The sequence below is a fragment of the Primulina eburnea genome, unplaced genomic scaffold (assembly GCF_022965805.1).
Source record: "Primulina eburnea isolate SZY01 unplaced genomic scaffold, ASM2296580v1 ctg973_ERROPOS1174311, whole genome shotgun sequence".
Taxonomy (NCBI): domain Eukaryota; kingdom Viridiplantae; phylum Streptophyta; class Magnoliopsida; order Lamiales; family Gesneriaceae; genus Primulina; species Primulina eburnea.
In genome coordinates, this window is record NW_027331729.1 from 348,090 (window position 1) to 367,387 (window position 19,298).

Consider the following 19,298-nt stretch of genomic DNA (forward strand, 5'->3'; position numbering starts at 1 on the left):
ATGATCCTGACCCCTTCGCCGACACAGGCCTTTGCTCCGACCATAATCCGGCGAGTCAACCCGGCGAGTCAACTCGGTCGAGTCAACGAGTCAAACCGCCAGCTTGTGTCCTTCGATTTTTTCGTAGGAAACTACGAATTCGGTTCCGTCAACTGATCTGAAATCCTCTCGACATACTCTTCAAATTCATATGTCCATCTAGAAGCCACGTGGGAGCTAGAAGAAAGGATGAGAAACCAATACCCATACCTCCTCATAGACCAAGTCAACCTAAGTTTCGAGGACGAAACTTCCCATAAGGAGGGAGGGATGTAAAACCCGGGATTTTGAAGTATCGTGATCTCATCAGAATAATATTAGATTAATAATTTGATGGTGTAATCTTGGATATTAATATTTAAATCAGTCAGAATATAATATATTTTTGGGTTATCAATCTAAGGATTTATTAAGGAATTTCGAAGATCCCTAGTTTTTCAAGAATTTAAGGTAAGTGGGCTGTTTTAAATTTCGGTTTTATGCATATTAAATTTTCGATTTTTTGGTTTAAAAATGCGGATGAGTACCGTCGTTTTGTCTATATGTTTTTACGAAAGTTGGTACGTTTTTGATTGACACTGTGAGAATTCCCTGAAAATGGGTGGAATTCCAACATATGGCCCCTAACAGTGGGATAGAACTGTTTTACGGCCTCGCCCCCTTAGAGGATCAAAATTTAGGGACTGATATCAGTAAACCATAGAAGGTGGAAAAATCGCAGTGTTATTATGTTATGAATATGATGTTACGATTATGAAAAGCATGCTATGTTATGATTCGAAATTGTTATAAAATGTTATGTGGTATTCAAATTCCCCCACTTGCTGAGTATTTCCCAAAATACTCACCCCTTACAATCTTCCCCAGATAAATCTGAAGAACATGTTGAAGAAGAAGAATCTGAACAATTTTGGGGATGGTGAATTTTGTGATTTTAGTTTAGTCCTGTTATTTCTTTTTGAATTTTAGTACTTTTAATTTTATGTAAGACGCTTCCGCATTAGTTATTTCAGTTGTAAAGACATAAGTTTTTGAGAAATTATGAAATAAACTGGTTTTCGGTTTATACTGTGCTACGAGGCTGGTTGTTTTTAATTGTGTGATTGATAAACAACGTCGGTGTCTACTAACCCCGGTATCGGGGCATGACAATTTGGATTAAAACATCTGGTTCAAAGTGATATCAACTATGACAAAAACTTGTGTGAGACGGTTTCATGGGTCGTATTTTGTGAGACGGGTCTTTTATTTGGGTCATCAATGAAAAAATATTATTTTTTATGCTAAGATTATTACTTTTTATTGTTAATATCAGTAGAGTTGACCCATATCACAGATAAAGATTCGTGAGACCGTCTCACAAGAGACCTATATACTCCAAAACTATGTACTTCAAATGATATCAATGTTAGTGTATATTGTGGAATCATTTTATTAAATATAAAATGACCCGTGAGGAATTTTCAATCAATTCAATTAAAATTTTCTAAATCTAAATGACTAAATTGCTTTTGAAATCTTAACTCAGTTCAAACACATCCTCGATATGCAATTTGGATGGACATATTTCAAATTTAATTATTTGACTCCTCGATCGGGTTACGTTTTATTCAGGTGAATTTAGAATCCACTCCCTATCAACGTCTCAACTATTTTCATTATATATCTCAAATATATATCTATAATTGATACGTGTTGGTTAGAGAGAAAATTCTCCATTTCAGAAAGTCAAATGTGTATTGTGAAACAAGAATTTTGAACGTTGAAAATTAAAAATTAAATTACATTCATCGTTTTACAAAAAAATTACACAAATATATAAGACCTGTGTGTCACGTATTCCGGAATTCTCTACGTACCATGTACATTCAAAGTGTGAAACTCGAACAAATTTATTTGAATGACAAATGAAAAATTTAAAATAAATTACAATGAAATAAAATAAAATCAAAGAATTGAAATGGTTAAAACAATAAAATAACAATATAATAAATAGGATCGTTTCATTCAATGCATGCAATCTTAACTAGTGTCCATCTCCAGGGCTAGGACCTGAGTTTTTAATTCCTCCAAGCGTTTGAGAATCCGTAAATTCATGTCCATCGCCGGGGCTTGGACCGGATTCCTTGATCCCTCCGATAGCGTATGCATTGGTCAATTTGTGTCCATCGCCAGGACTTGGGCCCTCCTTTATGGCATCAAGCGAAAATCGACCAAGTACTGGTGCATGAATGTTTGAGTCGTGGAGACGACGAGCCTCAATTCCGAAGGAAATCGACCCGAGTATGAGAGGACAACGAAAAGATGTAGGGCTTTTGTTCCTATAATTGCCATTTGAGAGCTAGCAATAGCTGTAAGAAGGTGAAGAGAGATTAAGGGATTTGGATTTGATTTAGAGGGAGAAAGTTTAGTTAGTTGTTGAATTTGAGTTGATTGGTGAGGAATTTATAATGTGTGGATTCTTGACTAGCTATGGAGTTGAAATGGAGGCTAATTGCGCCATAATTCAAAGTTCAAACCAACAGAGTTAGAACATAGAAAACGGGTCGAACGAACTTGCATTGGAACTTCTCAATTTTTGAAATGCAAAAGGAATATTTGTCAAAAATTGCAGGTCTGAGTTGGGTAGCATTCGACCAATTCTATGCGCATATTTTTAAATAGTATATTGAACGACAGTACGTAGTCAAGGGTTTTTGTCGGATCAAACGTTTGTCACTTTACCAAAAGTTATAGTTAGTGGTAACAATGTAATTCAAATCTTTTAAACCGTACAATAACATTAACACCACAATTTTATCGCTCTCTCAACAAAGATAATGATTATACCTCAACAGTTTTTCTTTCACGTTTAATATTTTGTTGTTATTAGTTTGATTTATAGGTGGGTGGAGATAGAGTTAACTAAACATGTACATGGAGAAGGATCGAATCTGACTCGTATACTGCAAGACTACGTTGGAACAAACTGACATATGTAAACCATAATGTCTCAAAAAGCGTAACACCTTACCATATAAATTGTAATCATATTTAACATTATCTGATAGTCTATGACATAGAATTATTTACATGAAATCCCAACATTTGAATAATGATCCAAGATGCCGACGAAATCGAGAAACCCTATATAAAGTAAAAGTAAAGTCCAACTCGAACCGACGAGTCGAAAGGATTGGAGATAGATTTGAAAGAAGCGAGAATTATCGTTCAAAACACGGTAATAAGAGGCACAAAGTCTTCGTATACAAAACAAAATTATTTGTTCATGTTTCCATTCTCGTCGGTGTACCCATTGACAAAGTATTCAACTATAGAACTTAACCCTCCCTCCCATAGACTTTGACAAAAAAAAAATATTGAACTCTAGAAATTTACATTTAATATTTATGAAATAAAATTTTTCGGGGTTTTTACTTTTTCCTAGCAAATTACATCGATGTATATATAAACTTTGAGTAGTTTTTTGTTTTGACAAGTGAATGCATGCGCAATGAAATTTGTTGAATTCAACTCGACTTTATGAATTTGAGCTGATAGACTGCACGTTGGCCCAAGTTGTCAATTTCACCTCGTGGCTACGCCACCCCTCAGAAGGCGTGTCTTAAAATTTAAAAGTCATATATGGAATTTTTTATGAGAAAAATATTTAGAGTAGACATTTTGTGAGATGGTCTCACAAATTTTTATCCGAGAGCTGGTCAACCCTGTCGATATTCACAATAAAAAGTAATATTCTTAGCATAAAAAGTAATATTTTTTCATAGATGATCTAAATAAGATATCTGTCTCATAACATACGACCCGTGAGACCGTCTCACACAAGTTTTTGTTAAATATTTAATGCATATTTTGTAGGGATGTGAAAATTTATTTTGAAGTGAAAAAATCATAAATTCTAAAAAAAAAGAAACCGAACAAAAAACAGATTTTTTAATTATTTTGGATTTAAATGTTAAAAACCAAGTTTGTATGATTTGGTTCGTATTACACATGTCAAAACCAAAACGATCGGAAAAAACTGATGTCTAATTATATCGAGATTGTTGAAAAACTCCCACGAATATTAACTCCTCATTTCTTTAAATTTTTACAGTACATACACTTGAAAACAAGTTAATGACTAATTTAATAATTGTCCAAAATGAATAAAACAGAACTGTTTTAGAAATTTAGAGTACCCTATATTTTTTAAAACAAATTCAATTCTTTATAATGTGCTGAAACATCTATCAACATATGAATTTTCGATGCTTTTGCCCCCGATGTTATCTTATCATAACCAGTTAATAACCCTACCCTAAAAAATAAAAAATAAAAAATTGAATACGTCTCAATTGAGATAAATTTCATTTTCCATCCAGGTTTATTGAAACCAAAGCAGTTTTGATCTCTCTTATTTATGTTTTCTTTAGTTTTTAGTGATAAGTTATCATCGGACTAAAAGTGTCTAAAATTTTTATGTCAAGCAATACGATTTTGAGCCAAAATCGCAAGGACGAGCGATATAATTTTGATTTACGCCTCTCTCTAGTCATTTTATTCCGAAGAATTACAAATCAAATCTAATTTTGCACCTGTGAGTCGACATGACTTGCGACCAACCAAGTCCAAATTCTAGCCACACATACCGATATTATTTTTCTCTTTTCAGAATTCTAGATAAACTTTAGAAAATTCTTCTAATTCATTTTCGTGGTGAGTTTATCATAATTCTTAACTAATATTATTCGATTATTTGGCTAAACTGATTTTCACCAATTTAATTCCTGGTCAACATATTGGTAGAAAAATTTCAAATGCAGAGAGTGACAGAAATTTGGATAAAATTTCTCCATTCATGCACCTAACACCTATGGACAAATTTTTTGTACATTCCTTTTTTTGCGGCAGAAAAAACTGAACAGTAGGCGAAGAGGATGATATATTTGACTATGAAGCTGAATCTGATGTGTTGATGTCATCGTAAAATTGGCTTTTGTTGGAAGATTTTTTTTTATAGATCGTGAGATCAACTTCGGGCTATGAAGACCCGAATGACGAATAAATGGCAACCGGGCAAAGGGCGAACCCTAGCTAGGTCGTGATCATCAGCCATATGTCTCAGAGGAGAGTTGGCTCAATTTAAAGAGCTCGCGACCATTTTTGGTACTTGCCTCAAGTCATCCAGCCGGCCTGCAGGTAACCAACTTCTCATAGATGCATTGGGCTGAGGTGTAAAAATATGATCACATGGCAGGAATCAGGAAATGGATACGTTTGGGGGATCATGTTTCAATTCCATGTACAAAAAATAAGATCCAACATGATATAAACCTCCTGAGAATTATTTCAAATTTATTATTTTATTTTACAAAAACAGACGATCCTAAGTTCAACAGGGCATGCAAATGGAGTAACTTCATGACCTGTAAGAACCCTTTTGGACACCTCAACCACTCATTTCAAGCAGCTGACGAGAAAACATTGTGCAGCACTTCGCGTGCTTTGCATTCCGCCTCAAGCGGTATAGCTTTGGGCATGGATATCCCTATCCCCTCACTCAAATCCACCATTTCCTCGCTTATTCTTCGCCACTCAAGACATTGAACAAGTGACCCTAAGGTCAATCCCACAACCCGTTGCGCCAGACCACTTCCTGGACACGACCTCCGGCCCATCCCAAAAGGCAGCAGTTTCGCGGGTCCAATCTCTTTGCCTTCAAACCTCTCGGGCTTGAAGCTTGCAGGATCATCCCAAGTCATGGGGTCTCTATGGATGGCCCACGCATTTACAAGCAAGATTGTTCCTTTAGGTATGTCGTATCCCCCGATCTTGCAATCGTCGGATGATTCATGTGGTACTAATAATGGTGCTGCGGGGAACAACCGAAATGTCTCGGAGATTATGTTTTGAAGATATGGTAGCTTGGGTACTTCTGATTCATCGATGAGGCGATTGCTTCCCACGAAGCTGTCCAATTCAGCTTTAGCTTTCTCTAGCTTTTCTGGATGGTTGAGCAGAGCAGACATAGCCCATTCTATGGTTATTGATGTTGTGTCGGTTCCACCAAGTAGCATCACCTGAAAACGGAAAAAATCATGAATATTCCTTAACAAGGGTAGATTTACTAGATTTAAATTATTTAATCTTCATGTGGTTCCGTTTTAGGGAAATTGAATGCTAGCTCACCAATATAATGCCTTTGATTATTGAATCCGTGTAGTACTCGGGCTGTGACTCTTGCAGATCAAGAAAATGGCCAATCATGGTGGTCTTTATTTTATCACGGCGGTGCCCATCAATCAATCCTTGTAAGAAGGCATCCATTTCCTTACCCATCCTTTGCATACCTTTTACTTTACCGTTATAGTCTATCCATTTCAACACCGGAAAAAAATCGGCAGTATTCGATATACCACCGTACATAAAAGCCTTTTTAATAAGCTCTCGGTACTCCTTCGCCTGTTCATCATCCTCGGATACACCGAAATACCTCTTGCCCGCCACCATTCTCATGATCATATTGAAGGACAACTCAGACAACAGGGACTTGAGTTCCACTCTGCCAAAATCATGATGCGACTTTTGATAGAGCTTCCGCAGAAGAATCTTGATTTCATCTTGTCGTATGGACTGAAAAACGTTCAAGCGGGCCGAGGAGAATATCTCGATTGTAGTGAGGCGCCGGAGATTGCGCCAGTGCTCGCCGTATGGGCAACTTGTTAGGCCTGTGTAGTTGTAGCCGATGTATTTGCCAATGATTAGCCGAGGCCTGTTGGCTAACACGATGTCGTTCTTGGTGAAGCATTCCTCTGCGGCTGTTGAGGACGAGACCACCACCACGAGGCGGTTTCCAAAGCGAAGGGAGAAGATGGGGCCTAAACTTTCTGAGAATTTATGGTAGATTCGATGCATAGGCGGCCTGAGGAGGTGGAGGTGGCCTATAACAGGAAAAGCAGGCACCGGACTCGGTGGGAGTTTTCGGTTTCTTGATTTTGATGGGAAGATCAGAGCCAAAAGAAGGAAGAGCGGAAGGAGGGCGTAGAACCAGGTTGCATCCATGGCTGATTAGTTTCTCTCCTATATGAATACCTCCACAATATGTAAGTGTTATCTTTTTTTCTTTAATTATAAAGATAAGGAGCTCCCATTATTGTCATTCACGGGCCATTTTATCAAGGACACGTGTCTTTCTTAAAGGCCTCGTCTTTTGTATTTTTTGACAGATTAATTTTAAAAACAAAACACGCAATTATCTAATCTTGATTTTTTTATAATTATGGTATTAGTTTGATCGGAAAATTGGCCTTCATTCCTCAGCCGTCGATTTTTTTTTGTGTGTTCAGTCTCTGGGTACTTTTCTAGTACCACATTTCCACATGAAATGGACCACATTTCCACATGAAATGTACCACATTTTGTATGACATAATACCACAATTTTGTGGGTAGAGAGTGAAGCCAAAGAAATGTTTTGATCGAGAATTTTTTACCAACTTCCTCTAATTTGATAGACTATATATAATTAATATAATATATATGTGTGTGTGTGAGACTTGAATTTTCATTTGTCCTTTATTAATTGTTTGTTTTAAATATCTAATTATTTGGGCTTAAACTATGTGTGATTATTAGTATATATTTGTTCTTTTTTATGCCTATCAATATTACAATATGTTATTTTTTATCTAATGATTTAATTTTTTTGATTTATCTTTTCATTATGTAAAATAAATTAGTTAAAGTTTAAAAATAATTCATTTTTGAATTATGAATTTTCTTTGATGTCATATTAATTATTTTTTCGTGTCCTCGTTAATTAGATAATGCATCGTTTATTTGGTTTTTCTTTACGCTTTATCTTTATTTTCATTGCTTGTTTGTAAGATAAGGCTCGATTTATGAGTTTAAATGAAATTTATTTGTAACCAACATTTTTTTTTTGGTTTACACTTATAAATTACTTGAATAAAACATGGTAACAAATAATAATTGTGATATGTCTTTTTAAAATGTTGATACTAATATCTTTATTTAACTTAGGACTTTTACATTTATATATTATTTGAATAAAACATGATAAAAATCATTGTGATATGCTTTTTTAGCGTTTATAATTTTCTGCTCTCTTTATTCTACTTGTAGCCTGTTTGATCATTTAACTTTGCTTATAACAAATAATAATTCATTGTATTAGAAAAATACGTCATTTTTCGTGTATTCGTACAGCTACTCAACCGTTCTGTTAAAACCAAAAAAACAAGGCTGACAAAATAATATTTTATGTTACATGTTACAAATTCCTAATAATTTGTTTTATCATATAACTTTCTATTAAATAATAATTTGTCTTTAAACCATGATTTTTTTTTGCATATATTAAATATAAATAAAATAGACTCGCGCAAAATAATATCTTATATTACATAAAAAAATTTCAAGTAAAAAAATGATTAATAATTTATAAATATAGTTATATGACAAAATAATAAAGGCTAATTTTTTACAGTCGATTAATGGAATGAAGTTATACAACAATTTCTTCCTATAAGTTATATATTATATAGACATGTATCAATGAATTAATTACTAATTAATTCATTAAATTGAATATAAAGTTTCAGTCAATATTTTTTGAATCAATACGTCAATAATTTTATATGCTGATAGATTGTTATAATAGTATGAACTTTTTATTTTATCAAATATAAGTGTTTAATAAATTAAAGATGACGAATATATTAGAAAAATTCAGTAGCAATGATTATCACTTTACATAAAATAGAATAACAACTAACACCGTTGTAAATAAAAAAATTACAGAGAATTGATGGTTCAAAAAATGTAATAATTGAGGACTATAATAAAATGTATGCATTGTAGAGATAATATATACAAATAATAAAAGAAAATGATACGATAAAAATAGATCTTACAAAAAATTGAGTGTTCCAGATATTTTTTAAAAATTGAACAATTTTTTTTTATTTTTTTTTATCTAAATTAGTTGGTATAAGTAATCAACTTGAATTGTCAAAATTTACAATACTATTGTCATTTTCTTTTGTTGAATTAAATAATTTTTTTTTGAATTCTAATCATCCATCCAACATATGTTTCTGAAATAAGGCGTGACCACGGCTTGTGACTGCTATGCTGCTCTTTATGACTGCATATAGAGCTCGAAAATTATGATAAAAATATCATATTTTAAGAGTCCTAATTGTGATATTTAATTTATTTAAGAGTTTTGGAGAAAAAGCTTTATTAGTGAGATAAAGAAAGATTTGATATAGTTTTATTCCATAAAAACACAAGTAACGATAGATTAAGCATGTTGTTCTCTCATAACATATTTAGTCTAAATAAATCGATGAAATTAGATTTATCAATTGCAATTATCTCGATTGTTGATTTCAGGATTAATTGTTTTCACAAAGCGAAAATGCAAATTTTAATCAATGTTCAATGGTATTGTGTTCATTTAGTTACTGATAAGTTTTGACTCGATTCTAGGTTTAATCAATTAAATTAAGAAAACACAAGGATTTAATGGGTATCCATATATTTCCAAGGTTAATTGCTTGGAATTACATAAATAATTTGTTAGCCAATAATCAGTGTTACAATTGAATAGTTGAACTCTATTGAATCAGAACTCAGTAAGATTGAATTTTTTACTTCGTTAATCATTTCTTTGCTGTTATTTAATTCTTGTTTTGAGTTATTATTATTTTGTATTACTTTCTAATTTTAATTTTATTATTTTATTTTTCTTATCCAATAAAAAACCATGTTATTTATTTTTTCTCGAAAGAAATAATCTTCTGTTCTTTGTGGATTCAACCATACTCATTATTATAATCATTTTGTTTGGAGAATATAAGTTTAAATTTGGAGGATTAACAATAGCACATCAGTACTTTCTTTGTGTAGATTTTTGACATGATGAGAAGAACTCAGGTGACTTGAGTTGAATTATGATTACTCTTGACAAAGTAACATGAGTTCGAGTACCCAGACCTTATATAATATGTACTATGAGATTTCATGATCAAGTAAAATGAGCTCTTTCGAAATTTGTTGGAGTCAAATTACCTCTTTTACTTGTTCGTCTCATTCTCTTTTGTTTTGAGGTATGGACAATTTTTTTTTTGATTGATTGATCGATCTTGTAATCGAAAATATTTCTCTTTTTCAATAAATTATCAAAGTTTTCATCGTAAAAAAAAAAAAAAAAAAGAGCTCAGCTGGCCTGATATATATGTCCTATGAGTACTTTGGATTTGGTAGAGGATGAACTCAGGTCATTTGGAATAATCACGACTATTGTTGCCTCATTAGGAAGGAAAATGAGGCCTACACGTTAAGGTAAAGACACACTTGGTGACGAATGCAGTGAGCTAAGCACGGAACCTTCGAAGAAATGACCTCTTTTGCAAAACCTAGATGGTCCTCCGCAGCCCTAAATCCGAAAATCGAACTTCGCCTGTAGACCAGATATGACGTATTACTGTCACGTTACTACATATGATTGTTACTATCATATCATATTTTCAATTTTTTTTACTCATTTTCATCCAAAAAGAAACAAATCTATTTAATATCAACACTTAGCAGTACACATTTGAGTACTAAAAAATAATATATTGATATCAAATCTGAAATAGTTGGTATCTAAAATATCATATCTGTTATATATTTTCAATAAAAGACAAATGAGCCCAAAAAGTGTATAAACATTTTTTGTGATTAAAAACTAGAAACACATATTTTTTCTAATAATAACTTAATACAAACTTAAATTTAAGTTTAAAATTTAGTGCAAATTTACGTAATATATTCTCCCGCTTTCAATTTTTTGATATCTTTTTGTCGCCAGATTCATCGTGTCTGCCATTTATTTGTTTTTTGTTTTTAAATATTTGTATATAATAAATAGTGTTTAATAACCAATGAGTGGCATGTTTTCAAGCTTATCCATCCAGTTGACATGATATTAATATAAGATGCTTTTTCGTCTAACGTTATGCCTAAACTTATGTTGCACATTTGATATTTCTCCCGTGTAGTGTATTAATATGTCACATAAATAATCTAAAATTTGATGAGAAGAACATTACATTTTAAGTTGAGATATATAACATAGCAAGAATATGTTAGATTCAAAATAAAGATTTAAATGTAAACTTAATAAAAATATGTTTCAATAACGTTAGAAAGACAAAAAATTGTCTGATATGGTCTCACGGGTCGTATTTTGTGAGACAAATATTTTATTTGGATAATTAATGAAAAAATATTATTTTTTATTGTGAATATACCAGAGAAATTGTAAAACTAAGATTTACATTAAAACTCTTAACACACAATTATTAATTATTATAAGTATATTTAATATTCACAACGCGATTCAGTTACTAGTGTCCACATACTCAAAACTACCAAGCGAATCATGAGAAAACACAAATCACCGATGTTTTAAACAACAAAAATTAAAAAGGAAAGTGTATTATATATAATCAATTTTTTTTTTAATGCAATATAAAAAAAAGTTGTGACATTGAAAACGGAGATCATCTGTTTGTTTGCTTTTCACCATTTTATTCAAATAAACCATACTATTATATTTTTTTATATTTATAATTAGAAGATAAAATTAATTTGAGTAGGAATCTGTTTTTCAACAAGTAAAATTATGTATTTAACAAAATATAATTAAAGTTGAAATATTTTTGGTAAAAAAACAAACCACGCACCTTTTTATTATAATACATGTTTCACAAAGTTTATTATCGATACAAAGAAGAGGGCATCCATAAAGATAATGGAGCAACTTTTCAAGGCTAGTAAGAACCATTTTGGACGTCACATAAAACCATTCCAATATTTCAGGCAGCTGACGAGAAAACATTGTGCAGCACTTCGCGTGCTTTGCATTCCGCCTCAAGCGGTATAGCTTTGGGCATGGATATCCCTGCCCCCTCACCCAGATCCACCATTTCCTCGCTTATTCTTCGCCACTCAAAACACTGAATCAGCGACCCTAAGGCCAAGCCCACGACCCTTTGCGCCAGACCACTTCCTGGACACGATCTCCGGCCCATCCCAAATGGCAGCAGTTTCGGCGGTCCAATTTCTTTACCTTCAAATCTCTCGGGCTTGAAGCTTGCGGGATCATCCCAAGTCATGGGGTCTCTATGGATAGCCCACACATTTACGAGCAGGATTGTTCCTTTAGGTATGTCGTATGCCCCGATCTTGCAATAGTCGGATGATTCATGTGGTACTAATAATGGTGCTGCGGGGAACAACCGAAATGTCTCGGAGATTATGTTTTGAAGATATGCTAGCTTGGGTACTTCTGATTCAACGATGAGGCGATTGCTTCCCACGATGCTGTCCAATTCAGTTTTAGCTTTTTCTAGCATTTCTGGATGGTTGAGCAGAGCAGACATTGCCCATTCTATGGTCACCGATGATGTGTCGGTTCCAGCAAGTATCATCACCTGAAAATTGGAATAGCTCCTGAATTCTTTTTCAAAAGGACTTTAGCTAGTGAATTTTATCGGTCTTGTTCATGTTATACTCAATTCCATTCCCCAGTACGTAAAAGCTGGGAAGAAAGAATTATGCTCACTCACCATTATAATGCCTTTGATTATTGAATCTGTGTAGTACTCCGGCTGCGCCTCTTGCAAACCAAGAAAATGGCCAATCATGGTGGTCTTGATTTTATCACGGCGGTGCTCATCAATCAATCCTTGCAAGAAAGCATCCATTACCTTACTCAGTCTTTGCATACCTTTCTCTTTACCATTGTAGTCTATCCATTTCAACGCCGGAAAAAAATCGGCGGGATTCGATACACCACCATACGTGAAAGCCTCTTTGATCAGCTCTCGGAACTCCTTCGCCTGTTCATTCTCCTCGGTTTCTCCGAAATACCTCTTTCCCGCAACCATTCTCATGATGATATTGAAGGACAACTCAGACAACAGGGACTTGAGTTCCACTCTGCCAAAATCATGATGCGACTTTAGGTAGAGCTTCCGCAGAAGAATCTTTATTTCGTCTTGTCGTATGGACTGAAAAACGTTCAAGCGGGCCGAGGAGAATATCTCGATTGTAGTGAGGCGCCGGAGATTGCGCCAGTGCTCGCCGTATGGGCAACTTGTTAGGCCTGTGTAGTTGTAGCCAATGTATTTGCCAATGATTAGCCGAGGCCTGTTGGCTAACACGATGTCGTTCTTGGTGAAGCATTCCTCTGCGGCGGTTGGGGACGAGACCACCACCACGAGGCGGTTTCCAAAGCGAAGGGAGAAGATGGGGCCTAATTTTTCTGGGAATTTATGGTAAATTCGATGCATAGGAGGCCTGAGGAGGTGGAGATGGCCTATTACAGGAAGTGCAGGCACGGGACTCGGTGGGAGTTTTCGGTTCCTTATGTTTGATGGGAGGATTAGTGCCAAAATAAGAAGGAAGAGTGGAAGGAGAGTGTAGAACAAGGTTGTATCCATGGCTGATTCGTTTCTCTCTTGAAAGTATCCGTATGAATACGTCCATAATATTCATGTTTATCCAGTCTCTAATTTATGTGGCCTATCATACTCTGCTGATATAATATATATATCCACTCACATAAGTTTTGATTATTGAAAAATAACATATCAAACTGTTTTATGTCTAATCGTTTTAAATATACTACAGATTTGGGGCCGCAGGACTAGATCAAACCATTCAGACAATGCTTAAGAAGATCAAGCCATTCAAGTCATAGGCGTAGAAGTATCTGAACTCGAGTTGTAAAGTTAATATATGTCAAGATTGGCCAACAGTCTAAATTATTCAAATTGTTTGAAATAAAGTCACATTGTCATCGGTCAGAAAAGAATTAAATCTAAAAAGATACTAGAGTCAATCTGTTCCAGTAGTTGTCTCAGTTGGAAAGATTGCACAATATTCTACCAACTCCGAATGACAGAAAACTATCTAATTCGGACATGATGTCTTAACTTTATGGAACAAAGAACATTAACGAGTATTTAATTATATGAAATGACATATCCATTCTATCACAAAACAGTAAAGATAATCATCGTTGTAAAGTAAATGAAATCTTTCAACTATAAAATACATATTTTAAAAATATGAAATATATCTCAACCAGCTGCAATTATTCTCAAGTCTGCAAATTTCAAAGATTTCGAGCACAATAAATCTTTCGATTTCTAGCTGCTCATTCAGTCACACATGAATCATGATACACTTTAACATAGAGATTTTTCACTTTTTTTTTACAATTTGAACGTTACTTATGATATGCCAGACACACGATTTTGAACAATCTTAACGAGATAAATCATCTTGTTCACACCTATTAATTAATCTAGCTTTGAGCATGCTCCACCCCTTTTTGCACCTTAAACCTCTTCAGTACTTCGTCAATAACAATATCAAAGGCGTCTTTAGCATACCCTATTTCTTGATCATTACGCATCGAACTATACAAGAAATTTGGTACAAGATTAATAACCATTTCTCTCATCTTTTTTACCTCATCTCTACTGTACCCTTCCAACACCTCCCTTATCGATGTCCCATTTCTTACATCTCTCCAATCTATAAAAATCGTGAATTTCTCCGGTTCATTGCCCAAGAACACCTCGTATTGATCGTATATACTTCTTTTCCAGAAGAAAACGGGAATTGAACCGGCCAACATGCAATCAAACATCGACTTTCTTGTGTATGTGTCACCCCTAGGCTGCAAACAGAAGTCCGAGTCCAAGAACCCTTCAAGAATTTCCGATGTCCCGTCAGAACACCGAGTCCCCGAGCAGTCGACCACACGACAAGACCCTGACTCGTTGTAACAATGATCCATCAACACTGTCCTAAAATCACCCTTTAAATTTCGTTTTGCACCAGCAAATGTGAACAAACTTGTCCTATTACGAGTTCGTACAAAATTAAGCCATTCATCCAATTCTGACCTTGACCTTGGATGAAATCCGGTGGGGTAGGGTACGCCGATCTCTAGCTTGTCCCACGGATCTCTTTCCAGAGACAGACGTAGGATGCGTTTCATCAACGACATGTATACAAAACCAGAACCCCAATCTTCATCAGTGGAACGTCGAAAATCCCAAGTCGGCCTACCGAGCATGATGAAGTGATCCGAACCATTGTATTTCTTGAAATGGGCTTGATTTTTGACCCACCCGAGTAGCTGCTCGCATTGCCGATCGCGCTCTTTCGCCGAGTAATTCTTGAAAAAATACTTTGCCACCGCGAGTCCAGCGTAAAAAGGGATGTAGAATGCCGTAGCAGATTCCGGCTCCCTTGTCCTGCACTTGTGCTTCAGTATTCTATCATGGTAAATGACCTCGGCTGCAAACATGTCCGTCCAATACCAAGCCGGAGCAAGATTTTCCGGCACGACACGCGAGAGGCCAAAAGCTCTCGGGCCAAGCCCGGCATTGGAAATCGAACGGCAGCGGGATTGCCATCTGTTTAACTCTTGACAGTTTTCTAGCAACTCTTTGTTAAACATGGCGGGGAGTTCATATACATAAACGTAACCATAGTCGCATTCCTTCACTGGGGGCGGCGATGGCGTAATCTTTTCTTCTGTAATTTGCTGAACGGATATGGATATTGATGGAGCACGAAAAATAAAGTTCAGGATTAAAACCTGGATGACAAGGATTGCGAATAGCAGGAAAATTTTAAACAAGAAATGAACCGCTAATGAACACTTGGATTGCATGTGTCTCGGATAAAATAATTTCTTATCCTTTTTACGGAATTGGGATTCAGAGGATGATGGATCCGACATGGGATTATGAATCGAAGCATGTAATGAATTTTTTTGGAATATGAGATTAATTCGAAGGAGATGGATGTGTTGACTGTTGTATAACTAGGCGGCTGATAAATAAATAATCAAGCTAATTTAGAGATGAAAGCTCCAGCAGTTTGCTTGTAAATCTGGAGAAAGAATATTACATGGCTTTAAACAATAAAAGAAAAATCAACGTACATAAATAATTGATTTTAAGAGAATTTTTTTTTTTGGTTTGTATTTTTTTTATATATATTCTATATTATCAAATTTCAGTACTAATTTGATATTTTCTGATTTTTGCAATTTTTCATTTGGAGAATTGATGTGACACTGCACACAAAAATACCACGTCAAATTTATATATGTTACAACGTCAACACCACATCAAAAAATGAATAGAGTTGGAAAAAGGGATCAAAATATAAAAACAAATATACACTACCTAAACTTTCCCATCGATTTTATTTATTGAAGCCAGTTTCAGTTTGATTTTTTAAAAGTTTGACATGGACAAAGAGGTAATATAAATTATTACCAGCTACTTTTTGTAAGCGACAACTCAACTAATTGTCATGATACTTAAATTTTAAGGGAATGTAGAAATATATATAATATGTGATAGCTATATGTCAACAAATGTTCTCTACAATCAATATAATATAAATTTTTGAAAACTTTGTCGTGAGAATTACTCCACCGTTCAAAAATCTTAAAATAAATATTGTCGGTTGTAAAATTTATATTTTAAATATTATAAGCAATACATAAGTTGTAATAATAAACAAATTTTTTTTTTTTGCAGAAAAATAATAACCAATTTAAATGCACGAAACTGTGGCAATTTACTCCAAGTAATTGAGTACTCGCTTTTGTGTTTGGCTTGAGGAAAACAAAAAATCATTATCTCATGAGTTGTTTTGGTTGGACTTTTTGAGATCCATTTATAATCATCAGGCGTCGTGCAATTCACGGTTTTTGAAGATTAAATTTTCCTATGAGCCTACAATCATCAGGCGTCTTGCCATCTTGAGATTAAATTTTCCCCATGATCTTATTTTGTATTTAGATAGGAAGATTTGGATTTGAAGAAACATTTGTGAGTGAAAATTTGAAATTACTTAATATTGAGATGAATTTGAATACACTATAAGACATAAAAAAAAAATAGTTAGTTGAGAATTTAAAATTTATTGTCAAATAGATTTATCGAAACAGACCAATGAATTTGTACATGTGCATTGAGATTAAGTAATTTGAAATAATGAAATTCAAATTCATTATTTATAAAAGCATTATATTTTTTGCCTAAATTTGATCAAGAAGATTTAATATTTACCTTTATGAGCCTATAATTATGTTTATATATCATCAATTTGTGTGAAACGGTCTCACGGGTCGTATTTTGTGAGACGGATCTCTTATTTGGGTCATCCTTGAAAAGTATTACTTTTTATGCTAAGAATATTATTTTTTATTGTGAATATCGATAGGGTTGACCCGTCTCACAGATAAAGATTCGTTAAACCGTCTCACAAGATATCTACTCTATTAATTAATATTCATATTGTAAGAGAGTTTATAGGTTCCTCATCTCCTAGGGTTTATCTTGAGAAGGAAATTTACAAAATATGGAAATTAAGAGTTTTATTAAAAATAAACTTTTTCATGTAATCTTATCATAAATATTATATCCAGAAAGACAAAATCTTTAATTCAATATTTCACACAATCTTATCAATAAGAAAATTAAATTTAAGGAAAATATTATTTCAAAGATTAAATTATATCTTGGAAACCAAGATTAATTTTCGTTTCAGCGAGGAACCGTCGGGGTTTTCAGGGACACGAACTATCATGTGATGATATCCTTGCAAGTGCCAATAAAGTAAGGAATAGCCATCAAGTGATGCTCATTGGTATTGCTCTCAATGGTATACAACATAATTAAATTATAACTTGGCAACCGCCCGCAGATGGGATTCTCAAGTTAAACGTTGATGCTTCCATTATTAATTCAAAAAATAGGTTGGAATGGGTTTGGTGGGTGGAGACACAAACGACCACATTTTGTTTGCAGAAGGAAATTGCTTGTATGGGCGTTCCTCTCCTCATTTAGTAGAACTTATGGCAATTAAAGGAGTTTTGAAATCTTTAAACTCAAGCTGGACTACTTGGATTGTAGAATCGGATGCACTCGCCGCCATCCAGGCCATTCGTAAGTCTATCCCTTTCTCCATGTATGCACCGTTAGCGGAGGAACGCCGTCTATGTATGATATTCCAGGAGCTGCACTTTACCATGGTAGAAGGAATTCAAATCAGATGGCACATCTCATGGCTACAAAGGCTTTATGTTTTAGGAACGATATAGTGTATAATGACGTGATTCCTATCTTCTTCAAAGATATTATATATTGTGATGTAACTCGGGTTTAATATTTCTCAATGAAATTCTGATTCCTCTAAAAAAAAAAAAAAACTGGAAGTTTACAATATTTTTCTTATTACAACTCTATTAACATAAAATTTTATCTGTTATTAGACAACCATATTAGATCAGCCAAGTACAACAGATTGTTTACGAATTCGTACCAAAAAATCATTGTAATTGTACAAGTATAAATTCTGTACGGATGGATTTTCAAGTTTTTTTTTGAAAAAATCTATTTTAAGAAAGGGTATTTGATCGATGTTGAATTTTATATGTATAATAGTATAACACTATTAATGTCATAGAAGTTTCATTGAATTGATTACTTCTGAACAACTGGGATTTAAAAATTAATGGTTGGCCGACGACTTTTAACGTTTGAACTCCCCCCACGAACTATGGAATATCCTGACAATAAACTTGGAGGGAAAACAGTAAAATTGATCCCTAATTTGATCTAATTTTGATTTTTATCCTATAATAAATTTTAGTTTCAGTATAATAACATTTTATTCTTTTAATTTACTTTATGCAAACACACTAACAAAACTTGGCATATTTCTAGCAATGATTTACCGACTCTATGTCAGTAATATTCGGCATGCTTCAATTAGAATCACACAAAGATAGATTTGTTTAAATGTTTTTTCTTTATTCACAGGCAATGAGTTTCAATATATTAGGTATATCTATATTTATAGAAGATTTAATCTTCGTACTTATCTGGATCTTTATGAAATAAGATCATAAACCTTTATATCTTAATGCACCGACCAAGATAGACCAATCTGGTATTTCATAATAAAGTGATATTGTGTCAACATTCTGTAATTTAAATCGATGTATATTTTTTCTAGTAGGTTCAAGAAGTGGCTCGCTTTTGAAATCTAAAGATGGTTTATACATATTCAAAAATGAACTTTTTGTCTTGTAGACAAGAAGTGTCTCCCACACACATGTGCTCGAGCAACAGGCAGTACATAATTTCTTCGATGTAA

General features: G+C 33.9%; 3 protein-coding genes across 3 annotated transcripts; all 3 read right to left on the reverse strand.

The window, feature by feature from the left end:
* Positions 1 to 5,347: 5,347 nt before the first annotated feature.
* Positions 5,348 to 7,111, reverse strand: LOC140822591 (cytochrome P450 81Q32-like). The gene is made up of 2 exons (XM_073183372.1): positions 6,211 to 7,111; positions 5,348 to 6,101 (listed from the first exon to the last, which is right to left on the reverse strand). Exons 1-2 carry the CDS (start codon positions 7,081 to 7,083, stop codon positions 5,484 to 5,486), a joined length of 1,491 nt encoding a protein of 496 aa, XP_073039473.1. The 5' UTR covers positions 7,084 to 7,111; the 3' UTR covers positions 5,348 to 5,483.
* A 4,605-nt stretch (positions 7,112 to 11,716) lies between these two features.
* LOC140822599 (cytochrome P450 81Q32-like) lies at positions 11,717 to 13,632 on the reverse strand. The gene is made up of 2 exons (XM_073183379.1): positions 12,665 to 13,632; positions 11,717 to 12,529 (listed from the first exon to the last, which is right to left on the reverse strand). The coding sequence occupies exons 1-2, from the start codon at positions 13,538 to 13,540 to the stop codon at positions 11,912 to 11,914; spliced, it is 1,494 nt and encodes a 497-aa protein (XP_073039480.1). The 5' UTR covers positions 13,541 to 13,632; the 3' UTR covers positions 11,717 to 11,911.
* Positions 13,633 to 14,173: 541 nt separating this feature from the next.
* Positions 14,174 to 15,965, reverse strand: LOC140822602 (xyloglucan galactosyltransferase XLT2-like). Its single transcript, XM_073183385.1, has one exon. It carries the CDS (start codon positions 15,859 to 15,861, stop codon positions 14,410 to 14,412), a length of 1,452 nt encoding a protein of 483 aa, XP_073039486.1. The 5' UTR covers positions 15,862 to 15,965; the 3' UTR covers positions 14,174 to 14,409.
* Between the last annotated feature and the right edge of the window lie 3,333 nt (positions 15,966 to 19,298).

Coding starts and splice junctions, on each gene's coding strand:
- LOC140822599 (XM_073183379.1), bottom strand. CDS start 13,540: ATGGATACAACCTTGTTCTACACTCTCCTTCCACTCTTCCTTCTTATT. Junction 12,530..12,664: donor TAATCAAAGGCATTATAATG/GTGAGTGAGCAT, acceptor TCCAATTTTCAG/GTGATGATACTTGCTGGAAC.
- LOC140822602 (XM_073183385.1), bottom strand. CDS start 15,861: ATGTCGGATCCATCATCCTCTGAATCCCAATTCCGTAAAAAGGATAAG.
- LOC140822591 (XM_073183372.1), bottom strand. CDS start 7,083: ATGGATGCAACCTGGTTCTACGCCCTCCTTCCGCTCTTCCTTCTTTTG. Junction 6,102..6,210: donor TAATCAAAGGCATTATATTG/GTGAGCTAGCAT, acceptor TTCCGTTTTCAG/GTGATGCTACTTGGTGGAAC.